At 32.1% G+C, this 20,780-nt stretch overlaps 5 protein-coding genes across 8 annotated transcripts; 3 read left to right on the plus strand and 2 right to left on the minus strand.

The window, feature by feature from the left end:
- Window positions 1-312: 312 nt before the first annotated feature.
- LOC126924535 (major facilitator superfamily domain-containing protein 10) lies at window positions 313-2,759 on the minus strand. Its single transcript, XM_050739151.1, has 7 exons — window positions 2,120-2,759; window positions 1,779-2,041; window positions 1,394-1,685; window positions 1,075-1,295; window positions 895-985; window positions 651-788; window positions 313-592 (listed from the first exon to the last, which is right to left on the minus strand). The coding sequence occupies exons 1-7, from the start codon at window positions 2,337-2,339 to the stop codon at window positions 498-500; spliced, it is 1,320 nt and encodes a 439-aa protein (XP_050595108.1). The 5' UTR covers window positions 2,340-2,759; the 3' UTR covers window positions 313-497.
- A 6,268-nt stretch (window positions 2,760-9,027) lies between these two features.
- On the plus strand, window positions 9,028-13,119 carry LOC126924529 (protein PTCD3 homolog, mitochondrial). Of its 3 annotated transcripts, none has more exons than XM_050739130.1 (11): window positions 9,028-9,149; window positions 9,230-9,273; window positions 10,437-10,542; window positions 10,627-10,827; window positions 10,912-11,159; window positions 11,236-11,344; window positions 11,420-11,759; window positions 11,835-12,037; window positions 12,115-12,447; window positions 12,518-12,739; window positions 12,847-13,119. In XM_050739130.1, coding segments are annotated over exons 2-11 (1,926 nt in total). In that variant the 5' UTR covers window positions 9,028-9,149; window positions 9,230-9,271; the 3' UTR covers window positions 13,009-13,119. The 3 variants fall into 3 exon arrangements, with proteins under 3 accessions (XP_050595087.1, XP_050595084.1, XP_050595085.1); XM_050739127.1 differs by having other exon boundaries at window positions 9,101-9,145; XM_050739128.1 differs by lacking the exons at window positions 9,028-9,149; window positions 9,230-9,273 and adding an exon at window positions 10,030-10,306.
- A 211-nt stretch (window positions 13,120-13,330) lies between these two features.
- LOC126924536 (uncharacterized) lies at window positions 13,331-15,822 on the plus strand. Its single transcript, XM_050739152.1, has 4 exons — window positions 13,331-13,994; window positions 14,098-14,431; window positions 15,052-15,257; window positions 15,372-15,822. Exons 1-4 carry the CDS (start codon window positions 13,474-13,476, stop codon window positions 15,592-15,594), a joined length of 1,284 nt encoding a protein of 427 aa, XP_050595109.1. The 5' UTR covers window positions 13,331-13,473; the 3' UTR covers window positions 15,595-15,822.
- Window positions 14,563-20,029, minus strand: LOC126924526 (SWI/SNF complex subunit SMARCC2). 2 transcript variants are annotated; one of them, XM_050739118.1, is made up of 7 exons: window positions 19,638-20,029; window positions 19,070-19,189; window positions 18,883-18,996; window positions 16,869-18,816; window positions 16,473-16,783; window positions 15,931-16,387; window positions 14,563-15,241 (listed from the first exon to the last, which is right to left on the minus strand). In XM_050739118.1, the coding sequence occupies exons 1-6, from the start codon at window positions 19,752-19,754 to the stop codon at window positions 15,938-15,940; spliced, it is 3,060 nt and encodes a 1,019-aa protein (XP_050595075.1). In that variant the 5' UTR covers window positions 19,755-20,029; the 3' UTR covers window positions 14,563-15,241; window positions 15,931-15,937. The 2 variants fall into 2 exon arrangements, with proteins under 2 accessions (XP_050595075.1, XP_050595077.1); XM_050739120.1 differs by lacking the exons at window positions 19,070-19,189; window positions 19,638-20,029 and having other exon boundaries at window positions 16,869-18,812.
- A 78-nt stretch (window positions 20,030-20,107) lies between these two features.
- Window positions 20,108-20,711, plus strand: LOC126924545 (uncharacterized). Its single transcript, XM_050739168.1, has one exon. It carries the CDS (start codon window positions 20,249-20,251, stop codon window positions 20,651-20,653), a length of 405 nt encoding a protein of 134 aa, XP_050595125.1. The 5' UTR covers window positions 20,108-20,248; the 3' UTR covers window positions 20,654-20,711.
- The last annotated feature ends 69 nt before the right edge of the window (window positions 20,712-20,780 follow it).

Genomic DNA, 20,780 nt, shown 5'->3' on the forward strand with positions numbered 1-20,780 from the left:
GAATTTCTTACCGTAAATGGCGCGACACAAAAGGGAGAGGGTAGGGCACGTGACGAAGCACCAATTACGCATACGCAAAATCATGATTTTCTCAGGGACGTACGAAATGGGAGAAAATATTTTTATCTTTGATTTCAATAATTTTCTTTGTAATTCTTTTACATCAATGAAATATATCTTAGTTGTATTTTCCTTATAAATTTATCGCAGGAAAAAACACGTTATATCACGGCACCATTAATTTGATAACTTTTCGATAAATCAATAACTACTAAACATGGCGGAAAAGGAGGGAAGAGTAAAGAGAGAAAATTTGCATGTTAAAATGTACAATTATTCACTCTCCATACATGATACAAAAAGTGTATAAAGAATATTTTCTTAAATGTTTACATAACGTTATAAAACGTCATAACAACAAACGTTATAAAATGTGTAAAAATACTGTACAAATATAAATATGCAATACTTATATAAATACCTTTGTTTCCTTTGTTTCAAAATGACTTAATAGTTTGAAGAATTAAAGGTGGAAGTACAAGGAATACAGCACCGATAAGATATGTTGCCTTACTACCAATACACCAGAAAGCTGAAATAATAATTCAATATAAATTACTGAATTAAATGATTCAATATTTTATCTTTACCTGAAGAAGCTACAATAGGTCCACAAGCTCGTGCTAATGCTCCAAGAGAACGAAAAACACCTGTTATTGCACCTTTTTGATGATCAGGACCAATACGTGTTACAAGCGTCATCATACATGTAACAACCATGGCAGTTGCTATAATGTACGAAAAAGATTTTATTTATTTTAATCAAATATGATAAATAATCCATAGATATTTGCTGTATTTCATATACATAAATTCATGTCACAATATACTCACAAATTGCAAACAGAAATACTCCAACTGACAATGTCAATATATCATTTGCTATACCTACACAGATAAATGCTGGAATAATCAGCCATAAACCCTAAAATATTTAATATATAATAATATAATTTAATCAATATAAAATTAATAATAGCAGAAATATCTGCTCTGTGTTTTCAAAATATTTACCAATCCTGCAACAGACTTTGTTTTATTAGGTGGAATTGTTCGTACCCAACTTCCCTGCAAAATTGCCATAACTAATCCAATTCCCAAAAACATCCATCCTTGTTGCATGCTTGTAAATTTAAACAAATAATGAGTTAAGAAAGTTAAGGTAAATTCCAAGCCACTATACACGAACAAATATATGAAATATGCACAACCCAGTGTTTTTAAATCCTTTTTGTCTGAAATTGTATATATATATATATATATATATATGTATATATATAATTTTTATTGATTTCTATAGAATTTATAATATGCTAATTTAAAGCAACTTCACCTTGCAAAGTTAGCCCAGACACTCCATTAAATTGGAATAGATCTATAGGATTAATGTAAGTAAGAATTCCAGAAACACCAGTTACAAAATTACTGGTTCTACAATTCAATGGTAAAGATTCTTTTAAGTAGCAAACAGTAAAAAGCAAGTCACTCGCTGCCAAGAAAAGAGCGAATACTGCAGGTATTATGTACCAAGTCCCTTTTCTATTATCACTAGAAATCCATGAAAAAAATGCTCCTATCATTGGACCTGCTACAAAGCCTATAGAAAAAGCTATGCCAACAAGTGCCTAAGAATAAGAAAGATTAACTTATTTCTTTATTTACATTCATCTGTCTTCAATGTATGTTGCATTTATTCATATGTTTATCTTAAACTTTACCATTGCTTTTCCTCTTGTTTTTGGAGATGTAACATCACTAATGATAGCCATTGATAAATTAATATTTCCTTTGCTAATACCTCCAACAAATCTTGCTAATACAAATATAGCAAAATTACAAGAAAGTGCCCATAATAGGTAAGACAATGCAATACCTGTTAAACAAAATATCATCAATGGTTTCCTTCCATATATATCTGATAACGCTCCTACTATCGGAGCACTCAAAAATTGTAGGAAAGAATACATAGAACCAAGAAAACCTATAACATAAATTATACAACTATGTTAATACATATTAATATATCAATAACTTAAATAAAATGAGGAAAAAGACTAACCACCATAAAGTACTGTATTGACTTTATCAGGAGCATCAAAAAATTTTCTTGCATTTTGTATGTAATACAAAATTTTAAAATATATGCCTTGATTATCTTCTATTTCTTTATAATAGTCTAATAAAGCTGGTAACAGTGGTAATATCATAGTAAATGCCAAAAGGTCCAGCAATAAAGAAATAAATACTATCTGGACAGTATTATCTTTTATTTTAGCCATTATTGAATATAATATATTATGACAGCAAAAGAACTTAATATAAAAACTTTTAAATAATACTGTAATTTAAAACATAAACTATGGTCCACTTGTATCAAATGGACCATTAATATTTTCAATATTTCATAGCTTCCTCTTATTAATTATCTGCATAGTTGATAGTTGAACAATTTCACTTTGACATTTTACACAACAATCTTTGTAGCTGGAATTAATTCTTCTGAAAATGTGAAGTTTTGCTTAGCTGTGATACTTTCTATTTGTGCCATCGTAAATACTCTGAAGAATTAATTCCAACGAGTGAAAGGATTGACCTACTTTTCCTTGTATCTCTATTTCGTTAATTCCTTACCGACTGTTCGTGCAATCAATAAGAAAGAAATCTGTTTTATTATTGGACCAAAGCATTGGGGAATAAAGTATTTTTTATTGTTCTATCATTTAGAGTAGTTTACAAAATTATTTATAATTATATCTCTATATATACTATAGTCTTTAGAATTTTTATATACCAAAAAATAAATCCTCTCTTTATTATGATTTACATTAACATATTAACATATAATGATTTATATATAACTGCTGTTATATTAAAAAATTGATAGGACGTGTATAATTATTTATAGATTATATCTTTCCGAAATATTTTCATTTCTGGTATTACCAGAATAGTATCAATAAATGATAATAATGTAAATAAAGAAGAAATGGAATAAATTCCCCCCAAAATTGGCCGAAATAATAAGATATCTTTTATATATATTTGCATTGTAATAATGAATATTGTATTCATCAAATCATGATTAATCAGTAGTTTGTTTTTATTTGCCAGTGAAGCGAAAAATAGCACAAACAGGCGCACCCAGAAACATTATGTATGTTCAACTTCCGGTTGTTATAGACGATATAAAGTATTTGTATACACGGACACGTTTGAATTCGACCACGGATTCACTTCCTCGATACGAACAAAGATCTTTTGAATTTCGTCTCGAAGTGTAACGTCGCTCAGAACGACCGTTTGTTAACTAAATACGTTATTACGAATAGATAGATCATTATGCATAAAATCTTTTTCCATTTAATGTAAAAGCAGATTAAACAGATTATAAAAAATAGAAACATCTGTTTAACATCACTAATTGTATTAATGGTAACACAAACATTTTTATAGGGTATAATATTAAAAACAAGAATTTCTTTATTAATACAGGGTGATTGAAAAATTGGTCGATCTATACTTTACACATATACATACATAATTTACATAGCGTACATATGAACGGCTAACAGATATAAAGGTTCAATAGTTTGAAAAAATTAACGAAAATAACACATTTTTTTCTATTATTATATACACTATTAATTCATATATGGATTTGTACGTAATGTGAAATTATAGGAATAGCTTCAAACTACGCATAGAACAGGTGGTCTAGAAGGCAGTATGTAGTGTTATATCGTGATGAAAATTTAAGCAAGGGATTCAACGCTTGCCATCTGGGCCCTACGGTGTGAAGCACATGCTGCTGCACATTGATGCCATTCTCTGACATGTGTCGATATACTTCAAAACTTTTCTTATTTAAAGATAAGATAACAAAAATAACACTGCAGAAAAGAAATTCTAACTTTCTATGAAATTGACCTAACATTAATCTTAGCATCACGCTAAACATTCAAGAAATCGCCTTAAATATTATAACAGATTTCAATTTTATTCTTCACTAGAGATAAGAATCATAGATGCATTTTGCAAAATTAAGTACTGATGACAAATTTTCTACTAACATTCTTTCGTTCTTGAAAATAAACGTAGTACATAAACTCAGTGAATTTTGAGAAAAATTTAAACGAAGCATACCAATAACTACCGCATCAGTTCGTTTCAACGAGAGCAGGTATGCAAAGGAACAAAAGAGCCGAACTTAAAATCCCGCGAGGGTTTTCGTGGATAATAAAGAAGAAAAAAAGAAGGAAGGAAATAAAGGCGGAACAAGGTAAGCAGATGGAAAAATCCCTCGGTCGAGAAATTCAACAATTTTCTAAGAGACGTAGCTATCGTAAAAGCACGGTGGAAATTCGCTGAACAATGGGAACAAAGAAAATTTTCGGGTACCACGGCGGCCTACGTACCGGCTGTATGGCAAGCTGCATCGTGTGCTGTTACACACCGTAGAAAACCCTATTGCTCGCGTAAGCTCTGTATTATGAACTAGGTGTACGAGCCTTTCGAAATCAAACAGCCATCGTATATGCCATAAACACGAGTAGACCCTCTCTTTCATGGATTATAAATCCTTACTCTGAACGGTATTAAAGGGAAGACGATGGTCCGTCAACCCCTAATACAACGAGAAGACGCATTTGCTAGAAGGTATATTGAAAACGGGATTCGAATGCTGCGATGTCGCAGTTTGAAGGGTGAGAAAAAAGAAACCAACTGAAATGAACGAAGGACACAGGTAGATAGGAGGGGAAGGAGGAAAGAATGAGAAGAGCGAGAGAGGAGGTGAGGAGAGGGGCAGCGAATGTTCGGACAAAAATAAGGAAAGAAAGGGAAAAGGAAAGGACTAGCGAAAAAAGGATGGAACAACACGGTAGAAATAAAGAGAACAGAGGAGTACCGTATGCGTTCGACCCGTGTACATCTATATAGAGTGTATAGACCAACATAGGAATAAGGATATGTAAGCGCGCGTGCCCGCGCAACCGACAGCAGATGCGCTCGCTGCGGCAGCTGTCCTCCTACAAGTGGTTCTCAATCATTCTCTGTTTTTAATCTTCTTTCTTCTTTTGCGTATCAACGCGTGTCAACGCCAAATCAAAGAATGACACTAAGGTAATGTCTTACTTGAAAACTTACAGCAACTCGATCAAATAGTTATATCATCAAATTGTTTTTCAATTAAACATATCGCGTACTTCGTAGGAAAATATTTCAGTTTCATTTTCGAATTTGTTTTTGCTACTTCAATCCTATGTGTTTACATACATGTTTTTATGAATGTATACTAAAATGACAGAACCAGGTGTTAAATCCAATTCATTTAGTTTACGGTCAAATTAGTTGATCTCATCAACTTGTCAAAAATTTAATTATTCTATCCCAAATCTATTAAAAATTAAGTTATATGTATTGGAATCAGAATTATAATTGATAACTATGTTATATGCAGTATAAATGCAACAATTTAACTTTGCAGTTAAGGTAATTATCAGATGCATATATAATCTAGAAAAAATGATATTTTATCATCGAAGAAGATATTTAACTATTGATGTTCCTTTGTCCAAGTTTTGAATGATATATGTTCAACGTTCGCACGTTTAATCATTCGTACCAGCAACTACGTAGTACAAACTGCAACAGAGCTTTGTTTCTTAAAACAAATATACAGAAAAGCTAAAGACTTATTTTAAGTAAAAATATATTTTTATTTAAAAATAAGCTATTACGTATTTATGCATATTTAGTATGAGTTATGCACGATAATTTTGAAACGATATTTTTAAAACGTCACAAAAAGTGCCACTGCGCAAATTGTAATAGCCTTACTATTGTAAGATTCGGCTGACCCTTTTTTCCCATAGGACACCTAGCTAACAAAAAGACAGAACAAGAAGAACCGTATACGTCACGTACTTGACAGGCGGAGCAAAATTCAGGACAGCTGATACAATTTTGGCGGGCTTTAACGATAGATCTGCGCTACAAAGTGGCCCAAGAAGGACGAGAAAGGAACGTAAGATAGAAAGAAAGAATAAAGCCACTCGAATAAATAGGAGAAAGAGATAGGTAACAAGAAAGTAGAAGGAAGGTGACGGAAGGGAAAAGAAAGGGAGAAAGAGAAAGAGATAGCAAATGGGAGAAGAAAAGGGGAGGAAGTTGGAAGAATTGAAGGTAGAAACTGACGGAGAAAGACGGAGAGTAAAAAGAGATCGAGAAAAGGACACGAAAAAGAAAAAGAGGGAAGCTTTAAAGTTGGTTGTTGCTGGTGTTCCTGCTTCGTTGCTGTTAAATAAGAATAAGCCCCCACCATCGACCCTTAGGGGTACCTATATAGCTGGGGGCTTTCATGTACTTGGGACCCAAAAGGAATAAAGAGAAGAGACACCTGGTCACGAGCAGCAGTTTGTTGAGAACTCTCTGGGTGGGATGTTGTCACGTCTTTCGTGCTTCCTTCTTGAGAAACACGAGCTCAACGGAAGTAGTTTACGTCTTGTTATTGTTGTAATCGCTAATATTATTATTACCGTTGTCATCGTAGTTATCATCAATGTATTGTTCTAAAATAAATCGTGATACATACGTTGTGTCGTGCAGTGGACGAATAAGCTCGGATCGTTTGGTTTTCAACGTTGATTTTACAACGTTTACATCGCACTTTCCAACTAGTTGAAAGACGAAACGGGACGAAACGGGACAAAACATTGGACGTGACGAGGGGTAAGGAAGAGAAGATAACCGTAGCGCGGGATATTGGCAATCGGCGAAAAACGTCATTTATTTTGATTTGGGGGTTAGGGTGTACACCGGCAACGTGTTTTTGTCAAAATGTGTATTACTCGTTGCGATATGTCTGTGACGGTTACTAAATAGGAGACTACAAACACTATCTACCTGCTATTTTATTATCGTGTTCGAAAACAGGCAAGATCGAGGAAATGGGTTGTTGAAAATTGTAGTTACCGAAACTGTAGAAAACCGTTTGATCGAATGTGCGTCGTAGGTATGTGCGTGAAGATTAACCAAGAAAATTATAAGGTCCTCCTTTAAATTTAAGTCTTAATATTAAATTAAAGTGTTCGAATAATGTTTGACTTAAAATTATACGCGTACCTTGTATGTTAATCTTACCCAGTTTCTACGTAATATTTGTGCACGAAGCTGTAGTGGACCCAAACTCGTGTACAAAATAATACTAGCACACGATCTATCATAATTCATAACATAAATAAATTAAAATGGATAGAGTTCTCTTTGATTTGGAAATGTCTTATTTGAAGACCGAATCGAAGAGATTGTGTGAAAATACCTGATTGTAAGATAGGGGTTTTTTCAAGAGCACAAGTGTTTACACAAAGATTCGACGAAGGCTTTTGTTTCCAATCATTACACAACTGTTCTTATAACCTAATAGAAGCAAATGTTTTATATAAATAATTTTTTACGCAACCTCGCTGTATATATAAATTTCATTGTTCTATTGTAATTTATCTTGGCACGAGAATTTATCTGTTATTTTGCATAGAAGATAGGCCGAGATTTGTGACAATGTTTTATAATATAATTCTCAATATTGCACTTGTCCCGGCCTATCGGAATGCATTATATTTCATCGTAGAAGACAGAAACAAACAACGATTGATAAATATTGATGGAAAAAGGATCAACAAGAAGACAATGGTAATCATTTTACCTAAATTCGTCGAGGATACTAACAGGTTGGGATGTGGGCATTATTTGTTGAAGGTTAGATCAAATTGCACTCGTCCCGGCCTGCTAGATCTATTCGACCTATCATCTGTTGCGCTTCCGATACCGGACTAAAATATCCTTCAGATTATTCATTCTTCGAAAAGCTAATGTACACAAAATTTTTGTTACTATACTATACTTTTGTTACTATAAAAATATACTGTTTATTTATGTATATTGATATTCGTTTTATTTAGAAATAAAAAAGGACAGGACAAAATGCCCTAAATTCCTTATGTTACGTATGGGTATATCCAAATAAGTGGCATGTAACATCTAAATATATTAAATTTTAGTGACAGATGTCAAATTTTACATTACAAATCTCAAATGTATATATTCTTTACACTTAGATAAAATTTATGTGTGAAATGGAATAATAAAAAACATTGTAAAAATGAAGTTCGTTTTATCTTAAATTTATTATCCTAATCCTAATATCGCAAAAATTTCTTTCTCTTAGTTTTAAAGTATATCGCAATAAAAATTAAAAATCGATGAATAAGTTGAGAACTTTTATTCTATTAATTTCTACTCATATCTATATATTTACTAACCCATATCATTGTTTCGTTCAGTAAATTTCAAATCATATACATAAGCTTCTAGAAGTCAATAATTATTGGATGATTTTAACTTTAGTTCCGTTAAAGATCGTTAAAAATTTATTTGTAATTGTAGACGAAAAGGAATCAATTTTCCTTTTTCATAGTATCATTTTCTCACGATCGAATTCGTTAAATTCGCGAATGATTCGACCAAGAATAGAACAGAAGAAAGTGATGGACAATGATAGGTTCGATATTTCTTTGTTCATCTTCCGAAGTAATACAAATACAATATGATATGTATTGTTGCTTAAAAATTCAAACTAAAGTACGGTTTGATTCTTTTTACTGTAGTGAAATACAAGGAAAAGAGGAAATTAGCTGAAAAGAGAAGAAGAGAAAAACGAGAGGACTGGGGGTTAAGTTACGTTCGATCGAATAAGAAAATACAATGAAAGTAGTCGAGCTAATGTCGTTTCTCTTGTTGGTCGGTGAAACACGAATTTTGTTTTTCATTCATATTCTTCAAGTAGAAGACGTGGTGTAAGCATCCCCTTTTAAGAGTCCCACGGTTTGAAATAAAACACCTGGCTTCTTCCCTATGTGAGCACTATATAGTATACGTACATGCACATACAATTACATGTTAACACGTTTACGCGCACGCATATTCTCACGGCAGAGAACTGCTTCTCTTCGCGGACTGGTTTTGGCTTCCTTATAAACTTTATTCAATTCTTTGTAATATGCCAAAGGGTATACTTCAACATCCACACGTATGTATGTACACGTATACGTGTATTTACTATTCATATGCTAAACAATAAATGCGCTGAAAGAAATGAATCTCTATCTTGTAGATACGACGGTGCAGCTGCCATATTCATCTATTACATATACATATGTATATATGTATATATGATGTTCTTATAAAACTAGAGATAAAAATGATGCGTCGAAGTATTTAATAAGAAAGGGTTGAACATAATTCTTAAGGAAATTTTTCTTTACACGTTCCATGTTCTATTAGAATGTTCCATGTTTTCTGAAGTGTCAGTTTTGCGATCGATTTTGTTTTATTTTGTACATTACTATTTTAATCACAATGTAAATATGTATATACTGTTATTCATCTACAATTTTGTTTATGTAATCTTTTTGCATAACAATATTTAAATAATAGCAAATAGTAAATTTGTCTATTTTTCATATTGGTTCTGCAAATCTTTTTCATGAAAGATTACTTTTGAAATGTTTTACATTCAAAACAATCAATGTCGATTATTTCGTTAAATATCAATTAATATTCGATTTGTTTTATAAACTGCATCATTATTTGATCAGTTTAGTATAAAAAATTTAGAAATACAAATTATTGTTATAAATAAATGCGCACAATCAATGTTCTAAAATCTACTTTCTATGTAAAGTAAAATTTTTTAATATTCCTTTATGTTCTACTATTTTATTCAAAATTTTTCTAATTTTATATTCAAATAATTGATTTATTTTATCATAAAGATATAACTGCAACTAAAAGATCAAAATTCAGTGGTGTGATGGAATATTAAAATAGTATTTCGTAATATGTAATCTAATGCTATTATCGAATTCAAATTAAGTAAAAATTTATAAAATTGTAAAAATTTTTCGATAAAACTTTTATAACATTCTTAATTTATCTAATTTTGTAAATACAAAACAAAGTATAGCCTGCACATAGGCAACCAAATAGATGTCCAAGTTAGTTCAAGTAGAAACAAGTCTCAAGTAAAGACACAGTACATGGAATTTCACAGACAAATTTATATATCATATCTTAACTTTTGCGATTTTCAATTACATTTTATATAATATTTAAATAATAAGATTTTGTATTATAAACAGTATTTAAACAAGGTATTTATAATGAATCGCCTCAGATATCTTTTAGATAGGTTAGTAACGTTTACTACATTGACATAATTTATTCAAGTTGGTAAAAAGTTTAAAAATATTATTATTTGTTAAATAATACACATCATATTATTTTTCCCCCTTAATATCAATAAATTATTTGTTTCACAGGACTTCATGTGTTGAGTTAAAAAGGTTACAATCTTCATTATCAGTATCAAATTCTAAAGTTAAAATACCAGTTAGAATACAACGTGGTCCTACGGATATTTTAGAGGTAAATATATTAAAAATTTACTTTTGTAGAAAATATATCAAGGGAAATATATATCAACTTTGTTATTTGTACCTTTTTTAAAAGGCTCTTGAACAGACAATACCAAAAGATTCTATTACAAACAACAATTATTTATATCATGATGATCCTTATTTACTTCCACTGAGGAAAAGAAACTACCGTGCTTATGCATTATCATATGAGGCAGGCAAAAAAGCTGCAAAATGGATTCATAATGAACACAGAGATTTATTTCCAAAACATCTCTCAGAGCCAGAAATTGAAGTATGTTTTATTTAGTATCGATATAACATGCATATATTATATTTGGTGTATTTAAACATAAGTAATTTTTAATTTGTATTTAAGGCATTTATACCACTCTCAACGTATACTGACAAAAGTCAGGTATCAGAAGAAATACTTCTACGTATCATATACAGGCGTATAGTGCCTGAAGCTTTGCATGTCTATAAGTTGTTAGACCATAATGTTTCTAATGATACAAAACAAATACTTTTAGAATTATTGTGTTTTTATAACAGTGGAACCAATTCACAGAATATTTCACGTTTAGAAGAGTGGTTTACTCAAAGCTATGATAAATACGCTTGGCAGTAAGTAGTAAAAAAAGATAATGAAAATAGAGAATCACACTTACATTTTACTATTTTCAATAGTTTCATATTTTAGGTATATGTCAGAAATCAATGAACTGTTTGAATTTTTAAAAATGCAAGATTCTTCAACAGCAGCAGTAGCTTACAACACTATGATATGTGGTTTAGCAAAACATTCAAGAGTATACTAACTTTAATTTTTGAACGAATTTTTGCACATTTTTATCATACAATACATTTATAATTTATGTTCTTAGGTAAATGAAGCCTGGATATTGTATCACGAATGCAAAGAGAAAGATATTCTATTAAATATTACTACTTGCAATTATTTATTGGCGCTGATTCCAGAAACTTTTGGTTATAAGCATGAACTGAAAATGGAACGTTTTTTCGATATTCTTCATACAATAAATAAGAAAAGGATTAAACCAAATATTAAAACATTGAATGCTGCCCTTCATGTGATTGTAGTAGCACAACTGAAGAATGATGAAGATATTGCACAACGTTTGTTTATGGACTTCAAACGAATGAACATAGAATTTTCACCAGCAACGTATTATTATATGATACTGATATTTACGCAAAAACACAGTAATTATAGCTTATTAATGGTATTTTTTTTAATCTTATTTATTTACAATAGTTAATTATATCCTTCTTTTGCAGATGAAAATGCGTATGCTAATTTCGTAAATATTCTACACTCAATAAGAAATAAAAGTTTTAGTATTCAAGATCTACTGGATGATAAATTTTTTAAATATGCTATGTATTTAGCTGATAGTTACTACGATAGAAAAGCTGGTGATATGATTCATAAGCTTCTTCTGATAGGAGACAATTGTAAATTCATTTCACGTGCTTCAATAGTATGGTTTCTTTAATTTAAATATTTATATTAGATGATACAATTTAGTGCCCTTTTATATTAAAGCTTTTTATATAGGAAAACTCTTATTACATTTCGTATATATCACTAGTATTATCAACAAGTACAGTTGATGACTTTTTCAAATTTTACGAAAAACTTGTTCCAAACATATTTGTGCCACCAAGACGCATTTTTGAAGCTATCGTAAAACATTTAGGATATTATAAAGAAAAAATTCAAATGAAACATCTACAGAGATTATGGTTAGACATAAGTACTCTATGTTTCACAGACTTTTCATTGAAACTTAGAGTATTATCTTTAGTAGAAATGGATGCTTTGCCTGCTGATTCACCTTTTAAAACGTTTTTTATGGATGCAGCTTGGGCGTGTTGGAATGAAATCCAGGTTGGTTTGTTTATAATATTAAGTGACAAAAAAATACATGTAATAAAAATAAACAATTTGTTATTGACAGACAGAGATCGAAACAAAATCAGGAACATATACTCCACTTGAAAATGCCAAGACAGCTTGTATAGTAGCAATATTGTTGCATGGTGGTCATATAGTAGAAAGTATTGAAGTTCTGACATATATTACTAAAGAATCAGATTTATTTCTTCCAACAATGAATGAAATACAAGTGAATGAATTATTTGAAAGTTATATTTCAAAAGAATGTATTTTGGGAGCTTTTGTATGTATATTCATATTTATAATCTCTTTAGCTTGTTAGTTAGTTTGTTAGAATTAGTTTAGCTTCTTCGAATTTAAAGTGTAACTTTAAGGCATTTATCTTTACAGCTTGTTCTCGAGTATTCTGTAAATTCAGGATTTCCACATATTATTAAAATGGCTACAAAATTGCAAAATCTTCCACAATTAACGGATGCTTATCGCAAGGAATTGATTAATTTAGTTGGGGCGGAAGCATTAAATTCCTCTGATACCGAACAATCAAATTAATTATGAAAAAATTATGTTAATTATGTAATTACGTACTCTCTTTTTTTATTATTGTTCTTGCAATTGTAAATCTAAATGTTTCATTGAGGTATATAAAATTTATGAAACTGACTCAATTTCTTCATTAAATTTGTGTTATATGTGTAAGAATTTCAATCAATTTGTCATTCAAAGAATAGAAATTACATGCGTGATTGATATGTATTAACGTCCTTGCCCCCCTAGTTAGGGTACTTACGATTAATAAATTATGCTGTGCGACAGTGGGAGGTACTATTCTCTCGTCACTCAAATACTTATTTCCTGCATCGTTGCTCAACATCGTAACTCACTCGTCCACGTTCAAAGGCTAAAGTGTTACGATATTTATTGATTCAAGAATCTTATAGATACACGAAATTTCTTCTTCTGATTTCTTCTTCACAGTTTTTAAAAGTTATAACTTTTATCCTTAGTATCAGAGTGATGGATGAGGAAGGACACGTGAGTCTTACGTTAGAATCTGTGCGTGAATTAATAACAAAGGATGAACCTGATGTGGAAATTACCAGTTTGGAAGAAGAACTCGGTTCAGGAAGAGGTGACAATTATACATCTATGCTATATCGTATTCGAGCAAAAGGTCGAAAACAAATAAAAAATCATGAATGGGTCAATTATGAACGTGCGATTATTTACAAAGTTTTACCTCGATCAAGAGAACATCGTGAAGCTTTTAAAAGCGAACTTCTATTTCAAAACGAAGTAGCATTTTATACGCATGTGTGGCCTGCTCTGAATGAATTACAAACAAATGGTAAAAAAGTTTTTGGAGGAGTCGCAAAAATATACGCGGCGCGAATTGATCTTATTGCTATGGAAGATTTACGAGAAAGAGGCTTTAAAATGGAAGACAGAAGAAAAGGATTACAACTTGAGCATTTGAAACGAACGTTGAAAGCTTTAGCTGGTTTTCATGCGCTCAGCCTAACTCTTAGAGAAACGAGGCAAGTCAAATAATATTGTCTTTTCCTCTTTATTTATTATTATGTTATATTATTATATCTTTATATAAGTGTGTATATTAATGTGTATATATGGATGTACAAGGCCGGAAGAATTTGCAAGACTGACAGATCCAAATAGAGGTCAAGGTATACAAGAAGCCCTTTTTCGAACAGAAAATGAGGATTGGTATCGTCAATATTATCATGTTGCTGCTAAGAATGCCATTAGAATGGTTTCTGATGGTTTTCCTCCTCACATGGAATCCAAGAGACTCGAGATAATGGAGAAATTACGAGCATTTCTTAACGATGATGTATTTTTTCGTACCATGAGCGAAATTGCAGCCATGCAAGGTCCTCTTACAGTTTTTTGTCATGGTGATTGTTGGACTAATAATTTTTTATTTAAAGATGATTCGACTAATCCAGATGAAGAAGTAAGTATTATATGTAGATAATATTTAATATCTTATTTACATATATTGTTGTATCAAAATGTACAAAAAGTGTTGTGTGTACACGCGTACGTTGTATAATTCTACTATATAGGAATCGAAGAATCAAGAAATAATGTTTCTCGGTATAATTTTATTACTCATTAATTTATAAGATTTTTAGATATTACGTTCTTTCCGCTTCTTACCAATTGTCTTGTACAAGTAGCATTTTAATAATGTTAAAGAAAAAATACTTGTAATTTATAAAATTTCTATTTCATAAAAATAGAAATTATTCAGATTCAGTCAAGTCAGTTACCATATTTGATGGTATAACTAAATCATGTTTTTCCATTATTTATATAGTTGGGATTTTTATAAATTCTATTTCTATACTTACTAAAATTTATTAAAACAAGAAAAAAGAAAGCACAGGCATAAGTATAGTGTAAAAATATTTATCTTAGTTTTTTCACTTCGTTTAGGAAGCAGAAATAATTCGAACATGAATATCAATATTGATTGAATTTCGATTAGATTAACCTAGGAAATAGAAATCGGGCATAGTACAATTTAAGTGGGTCAAATCTTAAATTACGATTAATGCTAGGACTTTACAGGATGTCTATTTAGTTGATTTTCAACTATCTCGAGTTGGTTCACTTGCCCTTGATCTTGCGAATTTGTTGTATTGCTGTGCAAATGGAGAGATTAGACGAACGCATATGACACAGCTCCTTCAACATTATCATTTCCACCTAATGTCTTCGTTACATACGCTTAATCCAAAACAGCCACCAATAGATCCATCTGTAATGTGGGAACTGTAAGTAATATCATGCTCAATATGTCCATAAGTTGAAAAAGATAACGGATAAATTTTGTAAACGATTACTCTTAGTGCATCCTCTAATCTTCCTGTTTTATTTATCATGTACAGATTAAACGAAGAAATACGACGATGCGGCCGATTCGGTGCAGGGCTTGCATTGGATATTTTGCCAATTAGTACGTGCGAAAGCAACGAAGCTCCAGATTTATATGAAGAATCAGAAACAAGTAAAGGGAAGCAAAGCGCTCGAGTACCGCCGCGAGGAGGAGCCGAATGTGCGCGACTTATGACTGATCTAGTTTTAGAACTGGTTCATAATCATGCTTTATAGATTGAATTATACGAAATTTTTATGAATATTATTCGAATATCTTTCTTACATGGCTACAAAACAAATGAATTGTAATTGTCATTGCGTAATCTTATGTATATGTTTATACGCGATTAAATTATGTAAATTTCGATAAAAATTAGCATTTTTATGACACGAAAGTCTATAAAAATATCTAGTTATATTAAAAGAGAGGAAATAAAATGAACATTATTCTATATTGCAAAATACTATACTTGAAAATTCTATGTTCATACATTCTATCGACATACGATAAAATATTACACTATTACGCTGGTCAATAACTAAAATTTATAAATATGATATGTAACTTACACAAAAATTATGCCTGTTGCGGAGGTGTGTGCGGTGGTGGTTGTTGAGCTGGTGGTTGTGGACTCGGTGGCTGTTGTTGCTGTTGTTGCTGTGCAGTAGGTTGCCATGTAGGGTGTTGATTTTGTTGTTGCTGTTGCTGTTCTTGGGCTAAACGCTGATGCGCTTGTTGCCTAGCTCTGAATTCTGCGGCTTTTAATTGTTCTAAATGAAACTGTTGTCTTTCTGTAATGAGTTGTTGTCGTTGATATTCGAGACCTTCGCGTTCTCGTTCCATCGTAGTTTCCAGCTCTTCAAAATGGCGTAATTTAATTTCCAATTTTTTCATTTGTGTCTCAACAAGCAACGCTACTAAAGATTTAATTTTGCGTTCTTCTACAGCTGCCAAATGCTTCGCTTTAACGGCAGCTGCCGCTAACGCTGCTGCGGCTGCAGACTGGAGTTGAGCGTCTCGCACCACCTATAACAAAGAAAAAAGATGACAATAGACAATGCATAAATATAATAATATTTAATAAAGATGACATCGTAAAATAATAATTTACCTTGTCTTTCTTTTCTTTCGCCTCCATAGTTTCAGCATCCATAGTTGATTTTGTATCTTCTTCGGTTTCTTTTAGTTCATCTTCCTTTTTACTTATATCTAATTGACTTTGCTCAATTTCAGATTCTTTAGGTTTTTCTTGTTCCTCCTTTTTCATTTCCATAGAAGCTGCTGTTGCCGAATGTGGAGATGTGGCCACTGTTGCTGGAACGTTTCCAGTAGTTGAAGGTGGTGTTGTATCGTCCGGGGGTTCGGGTGGACCTGTCCCAGCTATACCTGATTGTGCTAATCCTGCAGCTGGATCAAATTTACCTAAATAATTGAAAAATAATTATTATTTCAGGATATTACTCAAAGTTATTCAATACTCTGTTGTGATAAGAAAAGAATTAATTACCATCAGAGTTAGCACTAGCTTGAACATTCCTCAAGTGTTGATCTAATAAAGCTGCTGGTACTTGGTCCTTAATGGCTGCAAATTCTTCCATAGCAGCTTTAGCTGCACTTGCTGCAACTCTGGGATCAACGACCGAAGCCAAAAATGCTACAGTACTCATAACTGGATTGCCAGCTTTAGAAAATGGTACTGGTTGGTAAGCTAATGGACCCAAGCCTTCTGGTCCACCTTCTTCTAAATATGGATCTTCTATTGGAAGTCGTAAGAAATGTAAGATACATTCATCCTGCGTTCTTGAACCCACATGTTCGCAAACTTTGTTCCAATCATCTTTGTGTAATTCTAGTCCTTCTAATAGTAAAAGCGTTTCTTGTTCTGTCCAATCGCGAGTAGCGCCGGCAGCTTGTTTGTTTTTCAAAACTGCTGGTTTTCTCGAATACTGATCGATTTTTAATCCAAAATTTGCCATCACTCCGGCTGAGGCTTTCTCCTCTGTTCCCAAGTTGGATGACTTTTTTTCTAAATCAAGTAATGTCTTCGCAGCAGAAGGCTGTGGTGTCTTAGGAGGATTTGGATTAACCGGGGCTAAACCTGATGGAGTATCTGATAATACATGGAAATGTGATGTCGGAGGTGGTCCCATAGGTGTCGGTCTTGATTCTGCATCTACCTGGTAGTTAATAAGTCCCCATTGTTCCAAAAATGCATGCACACGCATAATTGCACAAACATCGCCTGCTAAATTCCGTCTACAAGCTGTCGATGTAATGTACTCTGTAGGATTTAATCTGTACGTGTCAATCATAAAATTTCTGTATGCAAGATAAATTTCCGGTGTTTTAGATTTATTTTTACCATTAAAAAACTCAGATAAAGCTCTCTTTTCTATAGTATGAATCGAATTATAATCAAACCAAGCAGAGTAACTAGGGACAACTATATGATGTGTTTGTTCAGTAACATTATCTTCTGGTTCGTCTCCTTTATTTCCTTCTCCTCTTTCTTTGCTTGCGTCTCGTTCTTCCCTATCTTGAGTACTTTGAGAACTTCCCTTATCTCCTTCTATAGGTTCGTCCAAGTCTGCCATATTACCAGATTTGAGCGGTTGAAGCTCGTTGTCTTGTTTTTTACTGCCTGTTGTAGCCAAAGTAGTGCCGCTTGTTGGAATGTTACCTTGACCAGTTACAGGAGGATTTGTAGGAGTTGCAACTACTTCTACAATCCGAGGTTCCGCCGGTGGATCTTCCATTCCTTGGGTGAGATCATCTTCCTCTTCACCGCCGCCGCGTGATTTTTTTGGAGCCGTAAGTGACGACGAAGACGAAGTACTCTGGACACCTGATGGCCCTCTTGCGCTTTTACGCTTTCCCGGTTTCGGTGATGGACTAGGAGATCGTTTCCGTTTTGGTTTCTTTGCTGAAGGCGGAGGATGAGATGGCTGAGCCATTAAATCTTCTACCGAAAGTCGGTATTTATGTATTTTTTTTTGACCACTTTCATCTATTTCATAGTCTTCTTCGTTCATCCATTCGTTATATTGATCTAAATCTAACGCCCACGTTGCCGATACTTTGTATATCGATTTCATGTTTGTATTTGTAAGCGTACCTTCTGGAAAATCCCAAGGAAGATCCAATGCAGTCCAAGAATCATAACTATCTGGGAAATAATACCAATGAAGAAGAACAGATCTTTCTCGTCTCATGCAAGGCCGTGCATACTCTTCTTCCATAGGGTCAACCGGGGGGTAAATTATGTGCGTTGCATCTGCCTCATTTTCAACAATACTACCTTGATGTCGACGAACTGCTTCTTTTACTTTCGCAGCAGTTGATTTATCTACATCAGGTCTAACATATACACTTGGTATAATCATACAACGATTTTGTACCAAGGCTCGTTCAGCTGCCATTAACATTTCCACTGTTCTGTCCATACGAGATCCTGACTAAAAAACAACATTTATTTGTATGTGTAAAGAATTGTTAAATTATGTTTATAATATCATACTTACCTTTCCAACGGGGAAGTCAAATCGACGCCATCCTTGTTCTTGCTTAAAACGATATGCTGTAGCAAGAATATGACATAGTCCACCTCCAGGTTTAAAATCTAAGAAACATTTCATCTGAAAATTTAATAAATGATTTGGTTAGTTTAAAAAAAGATACTTTCCATTGTATCAACCAATAAATACATACAGGAAGTCTTGTCATTGGAGGTTTTGAAACATTCTTTCCTAAATTATCTTCTTGAAATTGCAGTAATTGTACTATCAATGTAGCTAAGCTTTTATTAGTAGGAGGATCCGTTTGAACGTACTAAAAAGATATTTGAGAGAGGTATAAGGCAAATATCAAAAGATGTTCAAACAATTATATTTATATTCATTATATATATACACACACACAACATTCAATTAAGTTAAATATATATAAATATCATATATATATACATTTATGTGTGGTTCTACATATAATTTATAAAATAAAATAAAATATTCACATGCTACATTATGAAAATAACATTTCTGTGCATAAAAGCAATATTTTATTACAAAATAAATATAACAAATAGTTAATCTATATATGATATTAACCTTTATTATTATTTTTACTATTTACATTAATTCGAAAATAAAAATATAATTGTAATAAATTATAGGTGGAATAATAGAATAATTAAAAAGTAAAATAAAAGATTGTTAATACAGCACATAAACTAGTAAGCAGTTGACCAAATACTTCGACGCCGGGCATTTGGATGTACCTTTTTGCAGTTTTTCAAAAGCCATTGTTTAACTCCATCGAGTTGTGTAAGAATTTCTTGGGACTCAAAAAACTTCGTATTGGGTCCACCGTCCTTTTTAGGTCCTAACGCGAGCATCCTTTATGAAATATTAACTTAAAAAATTGTTGAACGCACTACAAGAAAGAACACCGCGTTTGTTGCAAACATGACACACCTCTGAAGTTGGTTCTAGCCATATTATTCCAATACAGGAATATTTCGATTTACGTTCGTAAATTTTTTCTTCAACATCAAATAGGCTTTTACAGCCTATGAATAAGTGTTTCCTAATAAAAACTCAGAAATATATATTTGTTTTTCGTTACTTATAACCTTAACCGATCTGATAATATTTTCTGTTAACCACGAATGAAGCAGATAGTGACTTTAAAGGTTGGTAGACATGCTCGTGTATACTCGGAATTATTCGATACGTATTTACAATTGCTCCCATACTTACATCTCATATATCCATCTCATAGTATTCTGATAGTACCGGTTATAAATTAGAGGTAGGGTTGTTAAGAATCGTATTAGATTTTTTTAATCGAATTAGATTATTCAATGTACTCAATAGATACATAATAGTAATGTCTGATAAAGAAGATATAGATATAAATAAGAAGTTCGAAGATTTACTATTTGCCGAAGAAAATGCACAATCCGTAGGTTACGAAGAAGGTTTTGAAGTTGGCAAAAAGCAATTGGTAAATGGGTTTCATTTTGGATATCACAGGGGTAGTTTGTTAGGTGCACAATTAGGATATTACAGTGGTATTTTGGAACAATGTTTAACTACCAATAGATGTAATTCAGAGAAAGCTGTTTCCATTGCAAAAACACTTTTGCAGGATATTTATAATTTTCCCAAATTTAACGATGAGACGGTGGATATATTGAAAATTGTAGATAATATTAAATTTAAATATGCCAAGTTTTGTGCATTGACAAAAATATCTTCATCGTATCCAGAAGTGGATAAACTCGATTTTTAATTGTATGAGAATATTATATTTAAATAAATAAAGAGCGAAACAATATTGTAGAACTGTATCTGGGCTTCATAATATTTTTCATTTTTAACAATCATAAACATTGTTATTTGGACAAAATTTATACCGT

The sequence above is a fragment of the Bombus affinis genome, chromosome 14, assembly GCF_024516045.1.
Source record: "Bombus affinis isolate iyBomAffi1 chromosome 14, iyBomAffi1.2, whole genome shotgun sequence".
Taxonomy (NCBI): Eukaryota; Metazoa; Arthropoda; class Insecta; order Hymenoptera; family Apidae; genus Bombus; species Bombus affinis.

Excerpts from the sequence above, each read along its gene's own strand:
- LOC126924535 (XM_050739151.1), bottom strand. The coding sequence starts at position 2,339 with ATGGCTAAAATAAAAGATAATACTGTCCAGATAGTATTTATTTCTTTA. Across the intron at positions 1,686-1,778 it reads AAACAAGAGGAAAAGCAATG|GCACTTGTTGGCATAGCTTT; the intron begins GTAAAGTTTAAG and ends TCTTATTCTTAG. Across the intron at positions 986-1,074 it reads CAAAGTCTGTTGCAGGATTG|GGTTTATGGCTGATTATTCC; the intron begins GTAAATATTTTG and ends TAAATATTTTAG.
- LOC126924529 (XM_050739127.1), top strand. The coding sequence starts at position 9,116 with ATGCCAAAGGGTATACTTCAACATCCACAC. Across the intron at positions 9,146-9,229 it reads GTATACTTCAACATCCACAC|ATACGACGGTGCAGCTGCCA; the intron begins GTATGTATGTAC and ends TCTATCTTGTAG. Across the intron at positions 11,345-11,419 it reads GTTTAGCAAAACATTCAAGA|GTAAATGAAGCCTGGATATT; the intron begins GTATACTAACTT and ends TTATGTTCTTAG.
- LOC126924536 (XM_050739152.1), top strand. The coding sequence starts at position 13,474 with ATGGATGAGGAAGGACACGTGAGTCTTACGTTAGAATCTGTGCGTGAA. Across the intron at positions 13,995-14,097 it reads CTAACTCTTAGAGAAACGAG|GCCGGAAGAATTTGCAAGAC; the intron begins GCAAGTCAAATA and ends TGGATGTACAAG. Across the intron at positions 14,432-15,051 it reads CGACTAATCCAGATGAAGAA|GATGTCTATTTAGTTGATTT; the intron begins GTAAGTATTATA and ends AGGACTTTACAG.
- LOC126924526 (XM_050739118.1), bottom strand. The coding sequence starts at position 19,754 with ATGCTCGCGTTAGGACCTAAAAAGGACGGTGGACCCAATACGAAGTTT. Across the intron at positions 18,817-18,882 it reads TTGACTTCCCCGTTGGAAAG|TCAGGATCTCGTATGGACAG; the intron begins GTAAGTATGATA and ends GTTGTTTTTTAG. Across the intron at positions 16,388-16,472 it reads CGAAAGAAAAGAAAGACAAG|GTGGTGCGAGACGCTCAACT; the intron begins GTAAATTATTAT and ends TCTTTGTTATAG.
- LOC126924545 (XM_050739168.1), top strand. The coding sequence starts at position 20,249 with ATGTCTGATAAAGAAGATATAGATATAAATAAGAAGTTCGAAGATTTA.